Source organism: Doryrhamphus excisus, linkage group LG16, assembly GCF_037039965.1.
Source record: "Doryrhamphus excisus strain RoL-2023G ecotype Guam linkage group LG16, RoL_Dexc_Guam_v1.1, whole genome shotgun sequence".
Classification (NCBI taxonomy): Eukaryota; Metazoa; Chordata; class Actinopteri; order Syngnathiformes; family Syngnathidae; genus Doryrhamphus; species Doryrhamphus excisus.
Genome location: NC_136372.1, coordinates 453843 through 469650, shown reverse-complemented (window position 1 = coordinate 469650; position 15808 = coordinate 453843). Strand labels below are relative to the sequence as shown.

At 51.8% G+C, this 15808-nt stretch overlaps 3 protein-coding genes across 11 annotated transcripts; 1 reads left to right on the top strand and 2 right to left on the bottom strand.

Annotated features, from left to right (window-relative positions):
* Positions 1 to 1762: 1762 nt before the first annotated feature.
* On the bottom strand, positions 1763 to 7384 carry elac2 (elaC ribonuclease Z 2). 6 transcript variants are annotated; one of them, XM_078797532.1, is made up of 24 exons: positions 6820 to 7383; positions 6489 to 6539; positions 6347 to 6417; positions 6212 to 6276; positions 6069 to 6126; positions 5933 to 6001; positions 5775 to 5855; positions 5656 to 5711; positions 5499 to 5557; positions 5350 to 5422; positions 4728 to 4840; positions 4368 to 4466; positions 4155 to 4293; positions 3995 to 4080; positions 3807 to 3919; positions 3639 to 3732; positions 3420 to 3558; positions 3305 to 3343; positions 2919 to 3028; positions 2755 to 2848; positions 2567 to 2687; positions 2385 to 2463; positions 2184 to 2328; positions 1763 to 2104 (listed from the first exon to the last, which is right to left on the bottom strand). In XM_078797532.1, the coding sequence occupies exons 1-24, from the start codon at positions 7161 to 7163 to the stop codon at positions 1871 to 1873; spliced, it is 2532 nt and encodes an 843-aa protein (XP_078653658.1). In that variant the 5' UTR covers positions 7164 to 7383; the 3' UTR covers positions 1763 to 1870. The 6 variants fall into 6 exon arrangements, with proteins under 6 accessions (XP_078653658.1, XP_078653660.1, XP_078653661.1 ...); XM_078797534.1 differs by having other exon boundaries at positions 5775 to 5852; XM_078797535.1 differs by having other exon boundaries at positions 5656 to 5708; positions 5775 to 5852.
* A 795-nt stretch (positions 7385 to 8179) lies between these two features.
* map2k4a (mitogen-activated protein kinase kinase 4a) lies at positions 8180 to 14943 on the bottom strand. 4 transcript variants are annotated; one of them, XM_058048527.2, is made up of 13 exons: positions 13599 to 14943; positions 13033 to 13068; positions 12412 to 12444; positions 11413 to 11515; positions 11168 to 11342; positions 10868 to 10987; positions 10663 to 10782; positions 10540 to 10591; positions 10335 to 10462; positions 9109 to 9186; positions 8886 to 9034; positions 8678 to 8723; positions 8180 to 8596 (listed from the first exon to the last, which is right to left on the bottom strand). In XM_058048527.2, the coding sequence occupies exons 1-13, from the start codon at positions 13741 to 13743 to the stop codon at positions 8483 to 8485; spliced, it is 1299 nt and encodes a 432-aa protein (XP_057904510.2). In that variant the 5' UTR covers positions 13744 to 14943; the 3' UTR covers positions 8180 to 8482. The 4 variants fall into 4 exon arrangements, with proteins under 4 accessions (XP_057904510.2, XP_057904512.2, XP_057904513.2 ...); XM_058048529.2 differs by lacking the exon at positions 12412 to 12444 and having other exon boundaries at positions 13599 to 14942; XM_058048530.2 differs by lacking the exon at positions 12412 to 12444 and having other exon boundaries at positions 11413 to 11503; positions 13599 to 14942.
* tmem220 (transmembrane protein 220) lies at positions 13841 to 15715 on the top strand. Its single transcript, XM_058048616.2, has 6 exons — positions 13841 to 14581; positions 14659 to 14688; positions 14799 to 14859; positions 15061 to 15184; positions 15253 to 15312; positions 15394 to 15715. The coding sequence occupies exons 1-6, from the start codon at positions 14474 to 14476 to the stop codon at positions 15518 to 15520; spliced, it is 510 nt and encodes a 169-aa protein (XP_057904599.2). The 5' UTR covers positions 13841 to 14473; the 3' UTR covers positions 15521 to 15715.
* Positions 15716 to 15808: the final 93 nt, after the last annotated feature.

Below are 15808 nucleotides of genomic sequence, written 5' to 3'. Positions count from 1 at the left end.
AGATGGAGGATCTACTGTAACATCCCGGCGGGCTAAGCATGTAAAGGAGGGCAAACACAGACGCTTCCCGTACAGGTGAAATCCACGTTTGCTGGCTCCTGAAGGAGCAGCAAGTTCCTCCGTGCTGGACCATAAATATCAGCTCAGCTGGTGAAATCCATCCATCATGTCAGAGCGCCGAGCATGAAGCCACAGCTGCTTTCCTAAATTTAGGATAAATACTCCGAGATAGCGCCTCTTGGCGGGATGATGGGGTCTATCAAGGCGGCGTTTCGCAAAGCCGCTTATCGTTTAGGTGACCTTGCTGGCAATCAAGACCTTTTAAGGAGTCTCCAAGCGTCTCCATCTGACGGCTTCACGCCTCAGAAAACAGCTCATCTCTGAAAAGTCCCGTTTGAATCAGCCGCACATTAGCGAGGGGGCAGCTGTGCTGCTCAAGTCTTAGCTAGGAGCCGTGGGATGGACACGCTGGGACGCAAACGGGAAGATAAGAAGGACAAGGCAGGAGAGCAGACGACCGTGGCCTCCTCCTGCCTCCCTTTTCGCTCACTAATTGAAAGGTCAGCCGTGGGAAATCAAACATCACACGCAGGCCTGCCAATCAGAACGAGCACGCCTGACAAGACTCACTTGGGTACATGACACTAACCTAGCCAACGTTCCCCAACTCTGACGTCACTCTGGTGCTGGGTTGCGTCACGGCGTGGAGGTTTTTTCTCGTGGTTCTCTACCGCCCCCATGTGGACAGAGACGGAGGTGTCCTGGTACCGCACCTCGGCTGGAGGAGAAACAGACTGTTAAAATCCCGGCTTCTTTGACCTTTGGCCTCAGCATGCACAGGAGAAGCCACAGTGGTCCTTTGGCTTTATTTGACTCACAAAAATCCTGCTGGCCAATCAGGACGGCGGCCGAGGGGGGCAAGAAAAACTCGGAGTGCTGCAAAGGTGTCGAGCGAAGCCACCAGATGACGAGAGAAAAAAAACAAAACAAGGAGAGCTTAGCAAAGGGACTCAAACTGGCAACTGCAACCAACAGAAGCTGAGCCGAAGTGCTGTGGTAATTAACTAGATTGACTGCAGGTGTGTCCCGTGGCTCCGCCCACTCCCGGGACCAGGAAGTAACATCGGAGAACAACTCAGCAAAAAAACACTCAACAATCAAAAGAAATGGAACGCGACATTTTTGTTGGTTTTCTCATTTACATGAAGACAATTAGTCATATTTACTCATTTTATGATGAATTCAGCAGTTGATCAATGATGTTAGCAGGATTTGTTGGTTTGTTTCCCACCTGGATAGCTAATAGCTAAGCTCGGCTAACATGTTTGATACAAAAATCATAATTGTGTTATTAGGTTAACTAATACTTTGTACCTCAGGGTTTGCTGCTCCTACTGTGCCCCCCCCGCTCACCATAAATACTTAACAACCTTAGCATGATTAGCAAATCGCTAATGATGGCAACAGCCAAGCGTCTGTGAGACGACGACCCAAGAGGACCCAAAAGAGGTGACCGGAGCGCCTGAGTGAATTTATCAACTCCTCGATCGTCTGCCAGATGAAAGTGTCATCAGTGAGCATCATAATTGATAATAATTCAGCTAGTTAGAAGGATGTTTGTTAGGAATTGTCATTAAAGAATAAATGCAATGGAAATCACAGACTAATAATGTTTACAGGTTAGCAAACAAACAATAAAACCAAATTAGTGCTGTCAGCCTGGCTGATCTTCAGCAGTAACAAGACAAAAGTGAGGCGCAGACACGTGGCGCCACTTTAGTTTATTTAAAGGAGAACAAAACACTACTTCATTAAAATTAAATACAAATCCAAATGTCCATTTTGCATGAAATAACTGAAAATAAGTCAGTCAGTGGCGTTTCAGTCTTTTGCTTTCCAGAGTCACCGCGTCCTCCTGGTCCCGCTTGCCGCCGTGGCCCCTTTGGACCTCCTTCATCTCGACCGTGACGTCGGAGTCAACGGCTCGCTGCTGTTTCAGCTCTCTTCGTTCTCGCCTCTCCTCCATCTCCTCCAGCTCCTCGGCAAAGAGGCTCTTCAGTGCCGGTACGAGCCCGGGAAGGACTTTCAAGTCTCCGAGACGAACCTGAACACAACACAGCTCGTCACAGACAGGAGGAGGGCACCTTTGGAAAAACACGACGTCGCCGTGGGCGTGGGCTCACCCGCATGTGGTCGAAGGAGATTCCCACGCGCTCGGTGAAGTCCTCGCTGAAGAGCGGGATCTTGGCGTAGCGCTGGCTGAAGTGGTTCAACATGATGAAGTCCGCCTCCATCCTCATGCCGACGTCGATCGCCTGAGACGTCGTGCTGTTCAGAGGACACCATCGGTTATCTTCATCCGGTGGTGTCCACTTTGTCCTCACCTGTGGCGTTTTTCCACCGCTTCCTCCTCCATGCCGTCCTCCAGCGTGGCCTCGTGGATCAGCAGGGTGGCGTTCTTCCCTGCAGTCAGAGAGCGGAATCATGCACTTCCTGTCCCGAGCGGTGGATGAAGCCACCAGATGGACCATGGACGCTTTACAAACGTTGAGGAAGGCGGACTCACCCATGTGCACCAAGGCGTCGCAGGGCATGGTGTCTCCAGAGAAGACCAGCTTCCATCCTGACTGGTGAGTGAAGCTGCAGGCGAAGGCGTTCTTACAGTGGCGCACCGTGCATGTCTGGAACTGAAACACGCACAGTGAGGACCGTCATGGTGCTAGGAGGACGCCGGCACCGACGGTCCAAGCAGACCTTCTCCAGGTTGTTGTTCTTCAGCATCGCTTGGATGGATGCCTGCGTCCTCGGCGCGTCGGCTTTCCAGCGGAGGACGTCGTTTGAGATGAAGCTGGAAGAGACGAGAGCAGGTGACGATCCATCCCGTCTCATGGGGGCGCAGGTGGGTACCAGGTGCCAACCTGATGTGGTGGAGGATCTCCTCACAGCCGTGGTGGTACTGCCTCAGCCAGGTCATCATGTCTGCAGGCGCCAGCAGGGAGACACGACTCCACGCCTTCCCTAAAGTCACCTGACACACACGTCCAATTAGGTTTCCAGTAGCGTACATTTGTTTGGTCGCCACAAGAGGGCGGCCATTGGAGACATCGGAGAACAAGAAGCGTCTAAAGCGCTCATGGGCGACTCCATTATGTTTTGATTTGAACTTCCAAGCATAGCATCATTCCCAGCAGAGAAGCCACACCCTGGAAATTGAGAGCGAAAGAGACGTGTAGCAGCTGCACGTCCACGCCATAAAATGGCAGCAAAGCGGCGCCCGTAGAAGGAAAGCAGGGTCGTGACGTACCAGCGCCCGTTCTCTCTGGTACAGCAACTTGAGGAGGCCCTGCACAGACAAGCTTCTGGTCAGAAGTTCACCAACTGTTCTTCAGACCGGCTGATTTGTGATTGACGGATCGGACCGTGTGATGGTCGGCGTGCATGTGTGACACGAAGATGGTGGAGATCTTGGACAGCACCTCGTCCACGCCGTCGCCGTAGTGTCTGCAGAGCTGACCGAAGGTTCCCTCACCGCAGTCCAACAGGAGCGACTGAGTCGGGCTGGGAGAGCACGGAGAACATGTGACTGCAACCTTCACGCAGCAGGAAGAGTGGGAAGGAACGTCCCAGCTGACGCTAACCTGATGTTGACCAACGTGGCGCTGACGTTCCTGATCTTCATTGGCAGAGCGGATCCTGTTCCCAGGAAGACCAGCTCAGGATAGTCCGCTTGTCCTGAGGCAAGGAGACAAAGAACATTCCATGGAGAAGGAGCAAACGGAACAATTGCTTGGTCTCTCCAAACCCACCAGATGGTTCTGTAGCGCCGCTGGAGCGGATTTTCTCCACTTCCTGCAGGAAGTTGGGGACGTGGAAGGCTTCTTTGACAAAGTCCTCACTGTTGCAGGCGGGGACGGCGTCTCTAATGGAGGACAACACAGGCAAGGTGACGAGGAGGCCAATATGGCCACCTGGGATTGATGAAGGTCACGCTGACCTCTGCCACTCCACGACGGGTCGCAGCTGGAACCTGAGAAGACATTCGGCTCGCACGTCGGACGGCCGGAGATCAGCCTGAGGCTCCTGAGTCGCCATGACAACGCAAAAGGTACTGGTGGTTAGAGTCAGCCTGTCTGATGTGACGTACGGAAAGCCACCTGAGCTCGCCAAGACCGGAGTTCTGGAAAGATCTTCGGGTGGATCATGTTGAGCTGGGCTTGGATCTTGTGGCTGCGGATGTTGTGGGCGGAGCTGGCGTGCTCGTTGAGGATCAGGTGTTCCGTCGTGGGCGGGAACCTGCGGATGGATCAGGAGGTCAAGGGTCATGGAAGGCAGGAAGTCCAAGCGGAGGCCAGGTTGAGGGCGCAGACCTCCCCATCCACTTCTGGTACCGATCCGTCTTCAGCACCGACTCCGGAGTCATGTGCACCACCAGGGCGGGAGGGTCCTCGCCCCCCCCGTGTTGATACCTGGAGGCGAGGTCACAAATATTTGCCGTTACCTGCGGGCCCTTGTTGGAGCACACCTGCGCTGGCAGGGAATAAAAAGATGTAGCAGGAGGGATATTCCACACCCCTCCAGACACGCTAGCTCCACAAAACTAGCAAGTGATTGAGTCAAGAGACTGTTGGAGAGTCTGATCTTACAGCACATATCGTACCAAAGCCCCATGGCCCATTATGACCCCCCACTGCCACAGATAGATCATTGTCCTGTGGAAAACATCTGACCTTGCCATGTGCTGACTGTCCCAAAGGGGCTGCACAAAGTCCTCTGATGGACACTCCACCACCACAAAGACTGGTCCGGGGTCAGTGGGCGTGCACACCTGCTCTGGGCGGATCTGAAGGAGAGCGGCAACGCTTAGAGGGCGGAGCCTACTGTTAGAGATATGTACATTTGGACGAGCCTTTACTCGTCACTTATACAGAAGTACAGGCGAGGATAAGCGATAGAAAATGAATGAATATTACTAGAGCCCTGTAGACATGAAACAACACCCCTATAGTCACCCCCACATGCCTATTAGCCAATACTAATAAGAGAAAATAAGACCAGTGTTGTTATGAGTATTATATGATGTATATTATGGTGCCTTCTGTACCAAACAATTACTGCCATCTAGTGGCCAATGTAGAATACTACATTCACAAATCCACAATCCTTCTATGGGACATGAGCTGATGCAGGTCACGCCTATTGGGCCCAGAAAGGGGGGCTGTATCCATGCTGTGGGCGTGTAGTAGCAGGTACATTGAGGCTAACTTGGAGTATTTTGGGAACATGGACGAAGGATGGTGTGATGCACGAGCCGCAATGCAGCCAGGGATGGCTGGAAGTACAAACACGCACCTCTTGGCCGCCATACGTGATGCTCCTCCCACTCTTCAGGGCGGTGATGAGCGGCCCGATGGCCGCCGTGCCGCTACAACAGAAACATATCTTTGAGTTTAAAAGCGAGATGAATGTTTGCTGTGCTGCCAGGGGACGTAATGACTCACACAGGAAGTCCAAGTTCCTTGGCCTCGGCCACCAGGAAGTTTCCTTTCTTGGGATGAAGCTGACACACACACACACACACACACACACACACACACACACACACACACGGGTGAGTTGTTTTAAAGAGAAAGTGCTAAGGAGGAGAGGCTGACCTACTTTGCAGATAAAGGCGACCACCAGAGAAGCATCTCTCGTTGCTTGCTGAAGGTCTCCTCCATGAAAAGAAAACAAAGGATCAAACCTTCTTTTCCCATCAACACACAACAGGAAGTCACCTGCTTGCTCTCTGCTGCTGGGGGAGGCGGGTCTTGGCGGGGGCCTTTTCCCCGATGAGCGGCTGCCTTCAGGCGTCACTGCTGGCAAAGCCGGAGAAGAAGAAGTTGACACAGGAGACATCTGACAGGGCAGCAGAAGAGTGAGGCCTCCTACTGACCAAATATAGGAACCTGACAGACGCTCATGGTGTCGTCCGTGTACGTCTCGTCGGTGTACGGACGAACGGCTGCAAGAACAAAAACACCAAATCACGTTTAAGAAAATAAGACATTATTAAGTTGCTGAAGACGTACAAAGTTTGATGCTGTCCAGCGGTCCTGAGAAGGTCTTGATGGCCTTCACGTAGTTCTCCTTCCCCCACAAACAACACTTGTCACTTTCTTTGACCAGCGACAACAACAACAACAACAACACGAGCAGCCTGAGAGTCACTGACCAGCTGAGGAGGTCCGGAGAGGACGCAGTCAGGGACGCACGTGTCCTTCAAGGTCAGGATCATCCCTGCAGGAGGTGACGTGGACATGAAGGAGGAAGCAGGCGTGAAATACAACAAGTGTGACAAATGACTGACCGGACAGGCCGCCCACGTTCTCCCAGTTCATCCTGGTCAGGAAGATGTTGTCCAGTTGAGACACTCTCAGTCTGCCACAAGGAAGCCATCATCATCATCACCATCATCATCATCAGGATGCGTGTATGAAAGGAGTGCCTACTTGTGTTCATGCATGAGTCTCTGCGTTCCTTCCCCACAGTTGAACAAGTACCTGCACGGAGAAGCACACCAACACAAGCTTCTTGATCACCACGTCAGTCTTCCTCATCTTAGCAGGTTTCATGGGTGCCCCACCACGACCATAAACCACAATATACAGTTGGAAACACCACAGTTTTTGCATGTTTATCTTGTTCTGTTTCAATGCGTTTCGGCCAGCGACGACTGGACCGATGGTCCTTGAACACACCGTGGATGTGAGCGTGTGCCACACAGATAGCCCAGTACACTATGCTATACTTCCACCGTGTTTCTCGGGTGTGGCTGCGTACCTGTTGTACTCGGAGAAGACGTAAAGCGACGCGGCGTTGTCCCTGCTTCCTGCACCGACCACCTGCACGAACACGGTGGAAGGTCCGTGAAGGTCTCCCCGCTTGCTGCGGCTCTCCTTGGCCTTCAGCCTCCGGAGCGGCTTGCCCTGCTTGGCCTGCTTGGGGGGCCTGGCTGCCTTGTCCATCTTGTCCATCTTGTCCATCTTGTCCACAGCAACTCCTGCGGAGGCCAAAGAGCGACGCAGCTGAAAGATGGCCCGATGGCGTGGACGGTCACGCCGGGCGAGCAGCGGAAGGGCAGCCGACAGCAGACTTTTGACTTTGGCTGAGCTCAGCAGATTCATAATAAAGTCGCACACAAAAAGGTGAAACTCCTCAGTTGGATTCCTACTCAAACATTTCCCAGCCGCCGTTCAGGCGAAAACACAAGAAAAGTTTCTCTGTGGACATGAAGCAGAATTTAGAGGCTGCTTGCGAGACACATGTCAACACAACACTTCCGGCATTTGTTGATGACGTCAGAGGCTGTGCTGCAGCACACCAATGCGCTCTTAACCATTCAGAGCCGCTCTTTCAGGAACGGAGGCGGGGCTTGAACCTCATTGGAGGAGTAATGTACAAAACCAAGCCGTATCGGAGATACTGATCCATGCCGGTAGTTTGTGCAAATTTACCAAAAGTCGGGTAAATATTCAAACGTAGTGTGTCTCATGTTTAATACAGTTAATTAAATTAATAAATTGTTCATAAAATGACAAATTAAAACTCTTGTTAAACGATAATATTGTGCGTGAATGGACCGAATGTTTCCATAGCGACAATGAAGGCGTCTGATTGGTCAAAAGTCTTCCTTCAGTGTAACTAAAGCAGCAGGTCACGGAGCCACAGCAACATAGCGTGGGCAGGTCCTCCTAGGGGTATGTGTCTCATATATATATTATAAGAATATTCTAAGAGTATATTAGACAAACATTTACCTCAGCGTGTTTGAGTTCCTGGACTCTCCTTACAAGAGGGTGAGGAGCGAAGGCAGAGAGCTGCTCCTTCACATGGAGAGGAGCCCACTGAGGTGCCTTTGCTATCTAGTCTGGACGCCTCCACGGTGAGGTGTTGCAGGCATAGGCATGCCCATCCGGGAGGAGGGCCCCGGGGCAGACCTAGGAGAAGCATCCAGGAGGAGGACTCCGGGACCCCATGGAAGTAATTGTTTGGTACCTTCTCCTAGGAGAAGCCGGACCGGCCCGGCTAAGCGGAGGAAAATGGAGTGTTTGGACTGTCATCCCAGGGATGCCACTTGACAGGTGGAGGCAGAAGAAGGCAGACGAAGCTACTCCATATGAAAGCAAGATCACGTTAGCGTATGGAGGTGGAAACCATGTTCCTTTCATTGTCTAGTCTTTATTAATATACTATCAGCATTATATCCTCACTTACATAGAGAAGGTCAGCATCTGGGCTGACGTTTACACCAACATGACAGCATGGTTCCAGCAGGAGTCGATACTCTGTGATCATCATTGATGTTCAACTGACTGATGGCGTGTGGAAACATACCCGACGGGGGGTGTCCTACAGACATGAATGAGATGATCGGCTTTGCTTGTCTTGAGTACATGAGAGCTTGGTTTGCTTTCCAGGATGAAGTCTTTGTCCTTGCGGCCGCTCAGTCCATGTAGGACGGCGAGCTGGGCCAAGTCGGCATCTGATCCAGAAGTCTGCACACGTAAGTCGCGACGTCCACCGAGCGCTCCTCGTACATCTGAATGAACGGATCTTTCTGAAGGTGCACACGTTAAGAACAGGTGACATCAGGCCGCGCCAGCACGCCAACGTCCATCTTCTAAGAATAATCACTCACCAGAAGCTCTTTGTACTTGGGCCTTTTGGACTCATCCTTGGTAAGGCTTCAAGAAATAACGGGAGATGAGAAGGTGAAGGTTAGCATCTAGGCCGCTAGGGGGCAGGCATGTTCTACCTAATTATTGGACTAGGGCTGTCAAAAGGGCACAGATTTAAATCGATTTAAATTGCTGACAGCCCTATAAAGAGATGCCACGCCATCTCACCACACGTTGACGAAGGAGATGAATTTGGGAGAGAAGCGTCTCTCCTCGGAGTTGCTGAGCTGGGGCGGTTCGCCCCGCACCACCTGGGTCAGCTGGTCGAACACGCTGTTCCACTTTGGGTAGGGAAAGCGGCCCGTGGCCAGCTCGTACTGGAAGGGATCATTCCAAAGTTGACTTCAGGAGCTCAGGACAAGGAAGATGGAACGCTTTGTATCAAACTCACCAACGTGATGCCCAAACTCCAAACGTCAGAGCGCACGTCGTAGCCTTGCCTGGATGCGCTGGGGTCTATTCTCTCTGGCTGGAAGCAACAAACACGACATCTTCATAAAAATACACACACATGTTCAAGCAGAAGGGCACCAAGAAAGAAGGGGGAGGGGGGGGGGGGGGGGGCGACGGGTGCTGATCAGACGTGTCATGATCCCTGAGGAACTCCATATTTCACTTCCTCCACTCACGGTTCACATATACACGTCACCCATCATCCTCAAGTGCACGTTAGCACGCTAGCTCCTTGCCGCATGCTATAGCGGCGTGGCCCACCCAACATATCACATGGGGGCCACAGTGACGCGCCTGAATCAGCTGCTGATGTCATCCAGCATCAGGAGACATCTTTGTGACGTCAGCTCTCACGGGAAATGATGGCGACAACGCCGCAGCGCACACTCTCTACTGGCACCGCCTGTCCTCATGGCACCCTCGCCAAATTTAGAGTGGCAAACTGCTGGGGGGCAGAGGAGGGGGAGGGGTGCGTGTCCTCAGCTGATGTCAGCATTACCCCCCCCCCCCCCCCCCCCCCCCGCAGACAGAAAATACCCTCGGCCGGATGACATCAGGTTTCTGGCAAAGGTCGACTTCGTTTCTCAGGAGGTTGTGTTGAATCCGGCAGGAGGGGCCTCGAGGGCAGGGGGTGTCCAATGTGGGCAGGGGGTGTCCAATGTGGGCAGGGGGTGTCCAATGTGGGCAGGGGGTGTCCAATGTGGGCAGGGGGTGTCCAATGTGGGCAGGGGGTGTCCAATGTGGGCAGGGGGTGTCCAATGTGGGCAGGGGGCCCTCGCCGTCATGGGGCAGTGACATGAATAGATTATTCTTTGGACACAATTACACCTTTTAAGGCCCATGGAGGTTTTTAATTGGTACATTCTGCAGCAGTACCTTTCCAAGAATAAAGTCCAAATATTCTAAAAAACTAAAAGAATGAATAAAGTTTACATTTTGGGGAAATTAGTTTTCAGAAAAAGTTGTAATGTTATGAGAATAAATATGAAGAGAAAAGTTGTCTTCTAACGAGTGCCAAATGTCACAAGGGGAAGGTAATATGGTCGCCTAGAGCTGAACATTCCAGAAATAAGTCACGGTCAAAGGTCCCAACTGGCACCTTGGCCAGTGGCACCATGCGTTATGTTCTACTTTTCAAGTACAAGTGCTAGCGAGGTGGCTCACCGCCATGTACGGTCGGCATCCCGCGTCCCGGGTCTTGGCGATGGAGTCCACCAACTGGCCGCTGATGCCGAAGTCGCAGAGTTTGATGTTGCCGTTTCTGTCCAGAAGAATGTTAGAGGGCTTGATGTCTGCCACAGAGGAGAAGAAGGAGAAGCTGCATGACGTGTCACGCTACGGGCCACAGGCAGAAGGAGACGTGCGCTACCTCTGTGGATTATTTTCAAGTTTTCTTTTAGGTGGTTGAGCGCCTTCACAGTCTGCCAAGACAAAGGAGGTTAGGTGAGCGTGGTCCTTGGCGGCTGGCGGCGGGGACGCGGGGGCAACTTACAGCTAAAGTTATTTTCCCCAGGATTTCCTCAGGGATGACGTCGTCTAAAGAGCAATATACAAATTTGTAAAACTTGTCTAAGGAGGTAGCCATGAGTTCCATGCAGATCCAGCAGTCGCCCTGCAAGACAACGCAGCTTTGTTTATCTTCGTATGAATAGCGCCCGCACCCCCCGCCCCCTTCCCCCTTCCAACGTCGCCCTCACCTCTCGGAAAAGAGCGCCGTAGAACTGCACGATGTACGGACAGTCGCTGCTGCGCATCACCACGTCCAGGTCCATCAGCAGCTGCTTCTGCTCCTTCTCGTCCACCGTGGAGCGAATCCTCTGCAACACACACGCTGGATGTTGGCCACCAAGAAGAAGAGTGCATACCGTGGAAGAATATGTATGTACTGTACGTGTCCTGTGATTGGCTGGTGACCAGTCCAGGATCAACCTGGCCTGTCGTGACCCTAATGAGGACAAGCGTTGTAGAGAACACATGTACGGCGTCTAGATGTTCACCTTGACCGCCATGATCTGGTTGCTGGGCTTGTGCACCATCTTGTTGACCGAGCCGTACGCCCCGCGGCCAATCTCGCCCAAGTCCTTCAGGTCGTCGGCCGTGAAGTCCCAGTGCTGCTCTGAGGAGATCTTCAGCTTCCCGGAGGACTCGATGCTGTGCGTCCTCAGCCTCTCGCTTCAACGCACACAAGGAGGTCAGCGCGCACACAAAACGACATGCACGGCAAATGGCGATGGTGGCTCACATGTGCGGGTTCTGGAAGGGCGGCCCGGCCGTGTTCAGTGTGAATCTGGTGGTGGGCTTGATGGGTGGGTTGGCAAAGTTCAGCTTGAGGGCTTTACGTTTACCTGGCAGCCGAGAGAAGACAGCCTGCTTCACAAACGCTTCGGGGCAAAGGTCAGCGCTGAAAAGGTGAGTGCAAAGGACATGCCAACGCACGGGGGAACAGATGGTCCATGCATGGAAGCACACACCGGAAGATGATCAACGCACATCTACACAAAAGTCCAAACAACGGAAGAAACATGCTACTCAATAGCACCCCCAGGTGGCAAGACGGGGAACACGTCACTTAATAATATCAGTACATTAGAGTAGCTGGTCCTGAGGAACATTGTGTAGGAATATGAGAACATGGAGGTCATAAGAAGTCTTTCAGTGACATCAATCCAAGAGAAGCTTCTCCTCCACCAAACACAACCGCTTCAACTGGCAACGTGTGTGTGTGTGTGTGTGTGTGTGTGTGTGTGAGAGAGAGATAGTCTTGTCATGCAGGCCAAAGAAGACGCAAGCCAAGCGCGAGTGCCGTCGTTAGATCTTCCACTGAGGACCAAAGACGAAGAAGAAGATAGAGAAGTTAAGAGGCTCGGAGCTTTGGACTTGTGCCGCTCTGACTGATCAACGGCAGAAAGAAAGCTGGGGTTTGTGTCACTCCACGGTGTACCTAATCAAGTGTCCTGTGAGTGGAGCGTTCTTACGTAAGGCTGCCAAGTATGTGTGGCGGTGCTCAATGTCCACTGATCCACTGAGCATGCTCGGCCGTGTGGACGGGTTAAAGGCAGCTCTTTGGTTTGTCAGACAGGTTCTGAAAAGGAAGGGGGGGGCGTCTGCCGTTCTTCTTCTTGTCCTGCAGCAAAGAGACTGAGCGGTCGGCACAAGCCCACTTGGAGCCTCGCGGACGTGGATTAGTGGTGAGCGTCGGGACGGCTGAGCAAAGCTACCAGGAAAGAGAGGTTTGTCTTACTTGGGGGGGCTCCAGACAGGTTTATCTGAAAGCCTGGGGGTGACATGACAACGTTTATTTCCTTCATACGTGACAAAACACACCCGCCTGCACCCCGGCAACGGTTGCCTATCAGGCTGAACGTGGACACGTGCACACCAACATGGAGACATCCATTATGGCAGACATGGGGGTGGGGTGGGGGTGGGGGGGTGAAGATATGGAGTGTAGCCGGGAAGCTCACCATCATTCAGTTAGTCAGCAGCATTGAGAGAGAAGTCACAAGACAAGATTACTCCACATCATTCCATCCTTTATTACACGGGTGCACCAATCCCGCCCCCATCAGGGACGTACCATGTTAATGGTGAGGCGGGGGGCAGACATTTTTATGGGTATATGAATGACTCTTTTTCACCATTTGCTGGTGGTCCTGGCCCCTGACCCCCTGAAGAGGAGCAATGTTCTGTACCACAAAGGTCTGGTATGTGGAATGACTGGGATTCAAACATTGTTAGCCCAAGAAAGCCAACATGCAACTGGGGTGGATTGCAAAGTGTATTAAGTGGATTTGATCACCAGCAAGTAAAGGTGGGCTGATATCACATGAAGCCATGCAGTAGAAACATCAAATCATCCTACCTGTTTCACTCTGACATCTCCAGCAGGTGTTGGAGTCTGGAAGTTACAATCAGACATTTAGCATTGATTGATTGATTGACAGGACGTGAAATGATCTCATAGCAGAGCAGCTAGACCGCATGTGTCAACGGAGGGCCGAAGCACTGCAGGTTCTCTCTCCAGCAGGTGATTCCATTGATGACCTCCTCCTGTCAAGTGGAAGGTGGTGTTGATCTTTCAAATCACCCGTTTTGGTGACCGCTAGAAAGAAAACCTGCAGTGTCTCGGCCCTCCTGGGCATGGGTTTGAGACCCCAGCTAGACATCGTTCAGCATGAACCCACTCCCCCGGCATGAACCCACTCCCCCAGCATGAACCCACTCCCTTGTATTTCGTGAGCTGGTGTCCAGTGAAGGTGTCCCATCCAAATTCATCCCACAGAGCCTCCGGATCGACGCGTTTGTCAGTCGAGTTATGGTGGTGTTTATTTCCATGACATCCGATGATGGGGGGGTCAGCTCTTAGCCCGAGCCCCCCCCCCCAGCTAACAGCTAACCTTCACCTTCACGATAAGAAGACCAACTCACCTTGCAGGCTGCTGATTGTTGTGATGTGTTGAGATGTTTGCTGCTGGTTGTTGGCCGACGCTGCGCCCACCGAGACGCTGCTGCTGCCGCACGGAGACGACTTGTTGGGGCTGGGACTCGCCATTGTTATGGGTTTAAATTCCATCAGCAGCACCGGCGGCCTCTTTCTCCTTCTTCCGCTTCACACCACCATACAGGCCGGGGATGCTGCCGGGGGGTGCGGGGGTGATAAATGGCCGACGATGTTAGCAGGCGGTGTGACAAGCTGCCCGTAAAGGCGGCGGTGACAACATCTAGTTTGGCTAGGCTATGCTAGGCTAAGCTAGGCTAAGCTAGGCTAACAGCAGGCGACACAAGCAGCGATCAGCTGACAAGTGACACTAACTGAACTTTGGGATAGTTTTATGTACCTAAAATGTGCGTTAATTGGCAATTTAAGAAATATTGAAAAAACTGCCTATTGGTTTCCTACGTATTTTGCCATTCTTTTTCACCCTTTTATAGGTTACAGTATTTTAACGTCCATTTAAAAAGCAGTTTCCGGTCCACTCGGCAACACTCGGCCAACATCGGCATATAGCGTATAGCCCATGTAGCCTGTACAGTGGGCCTTCAAAATAAAAGACGACATTAAGGCTACACTTAAACACGGTTGCAGCAGAACTATGCTTCACTCGCCTCCCACAGTGTTACGTCACCAGCTACGTCTTCTAGTTGACTTAATATCATTTTAAGCATCATGTGATGTGAATTAATGCATCAGAATGATATGATATAGTCAATTCATTCTTGGGCAATAAAAACCCAATGTGTGCTTGGTAGAACAGCTTGACGTCCCGTGAGGGCGGAGACGTGAGCGTGCAGAGACCTGAAGCATGAGACGATTCGGCTCGTCAGTGAGCTCCAAGACTTTGCTGCTCATCATTTGGCGGGTGTGCAATGTCCTCATGTGCTTATTCTTTGGCCTTGCCACCTACGTGCAGGTGGGCGACCGGTCTCTCCTACCTATTCTTACTTCTTGTTGAGACTTTGAAAGTAACTGTGAACTTTGAACTGCCAGATCAACGACCCTGACGCTGCCTTGTGGATGGTGAGCAAACCAACGGCGAACAACAAACAGCAAATGCATCACCTCACATGAGTCTAATCCAGTTGTGGACTTTCCTGACAATGTCTGTGTTGCTGTGTCGGTTCGTGTAGGTCGGTTACGGCGTCCCTGCGCTCCTCTGTGCCCTCATTGGCCTCCGACACCAAGTGACGGGTACTAATGGCGTCTCGATAAAACACCCAGCAGCATTATTAGAAGCTGACATGACCCTTTTCAGTCTTTTGTGAACGCTGAGACTTCCGCTCTGGTTCCAGCGCGCTGTGGAACAACGAATGCTTGCACACAGCGACCTCAAGTGGCCGAGGTCTGACATCACAAGTCATTTTTTCAGTGTTGTTTTGCTGTTGACCGCAGAGACGTTGCCATGGAGACGCGTGGCTGACCTCCACGCGATGATGTGCTGTGGAGTCGTGCTGTTGATGGGATGGAAGCTTTCTAAAGAGAACCCGGCAGACATCTTCCAGCAGGAGGAGGGCAGGTCCATATTGTCCCTTCAAACCACCTTGACCACACATCCAAGTCACTTTGATGCTTTTTCTCCTTTAGAGAGATGTCTGGTCTCGTGTTGACGGTGGTGTGGCTTCTCCTGTGTCGCCACTCCGGAAGGTGCCGTGAACACCAGCATGTTGACGGTCTTGTCTTCTTAGTGGGAGAAATAAAGCCAGTCCTTGTGTCTGTCTCTGGCAGGTCTGCGGTGGGGAAGCTGAGAGTCTCGGCAGGTGTCCTCATCACCATCTTCCCCTTTGTGTGCTGGTATCACGTCCACAACAAGAGCAGGTCCCACTGGCCAACACACTGCAAAACTGCAATTTGAGGGCAAACTGCAAAGAAGACTGACAGCACCGAGAAGAACTGATGAAAACAAACACATTTTGCATCAGATGTTGTGCTGTATCGTAATTATATGCATTATTTGCACTGGGAATAATTGTCATACTTTAAATATATAAATTGTAATTGATATGTAATTATATATCCATTTCATGTATAAAATCTAATATTGTATTAAAACGTGTTGTGACTTCGATTTTTCTATTCACGAGCAATGTAGTTCTTCCTACAACCGCCAGAGGGCAGCGCAGAAACCTAAGTGGATGACAAG

Coding starts and splice junctions, on each gene's coding strand:
- map2k4a (XM_058048527.2), bottom strand. CDS start 13,743: ATGGAATTTAAACCCATAACAATGGCGAGTCCCAGCCCCAACAAGTCG. Junction 10,592..10,662: donor TGGGGAAAATAACTTTAGCT/GTAAGTTGCCCC, acceptor TTGTCTTGGCAG/ACTGTGAAGGCGCTCAACCA. Junction 10,463..10,539: donor CTTGAAAATAATCCACAGAG/GTAGCGCACGTC, acceptor CCTCTGTGGCAG/ACATCAAGCCCTCTAACATT.
- tmem220 (XM_058048616.2), top strand. CDS start 14,474: ATGAGACGATTCGGCTCGTCAGTGAGCTCCAAGACTTTGCTGCTCATC. Junction 14,582..14,658: donor GCCTTGCCACCTACGTGCAG/GTGGGCGACCGG, acceptor TTGAACTGCCAG/ATCAACGACCCTGACGCTGC. Junction 15,185..15,252: donor TTCCAGCAGGAGGAGGGCAG/GTCCATATTGTC, acceptor TTTCTCCTTTAG/AGAGATGTCTGGTCTCGTGT.
- elac2 (XM_078797529.1), bottom strand. CDS start 7,163: ATGAATCTGCTGAGCTCAGCCAAAGTCAAAAGTCTGCTGTCGGCTGCC. Junction 6,540..6,819: donor GTCTTCTCCGAGTACAACAG/GTACGCAGCCAC, acceptor TTCTCCGTGCAG/GTACTTGTTCAACTGTGGGG. Junction 2,329..2,384: donor GCGGTGGAAAAACGCCACAG/GTGAGGACAAAG, acceptor TCCTCTGAACAG/CACGACGTCTCAGGCGATCG.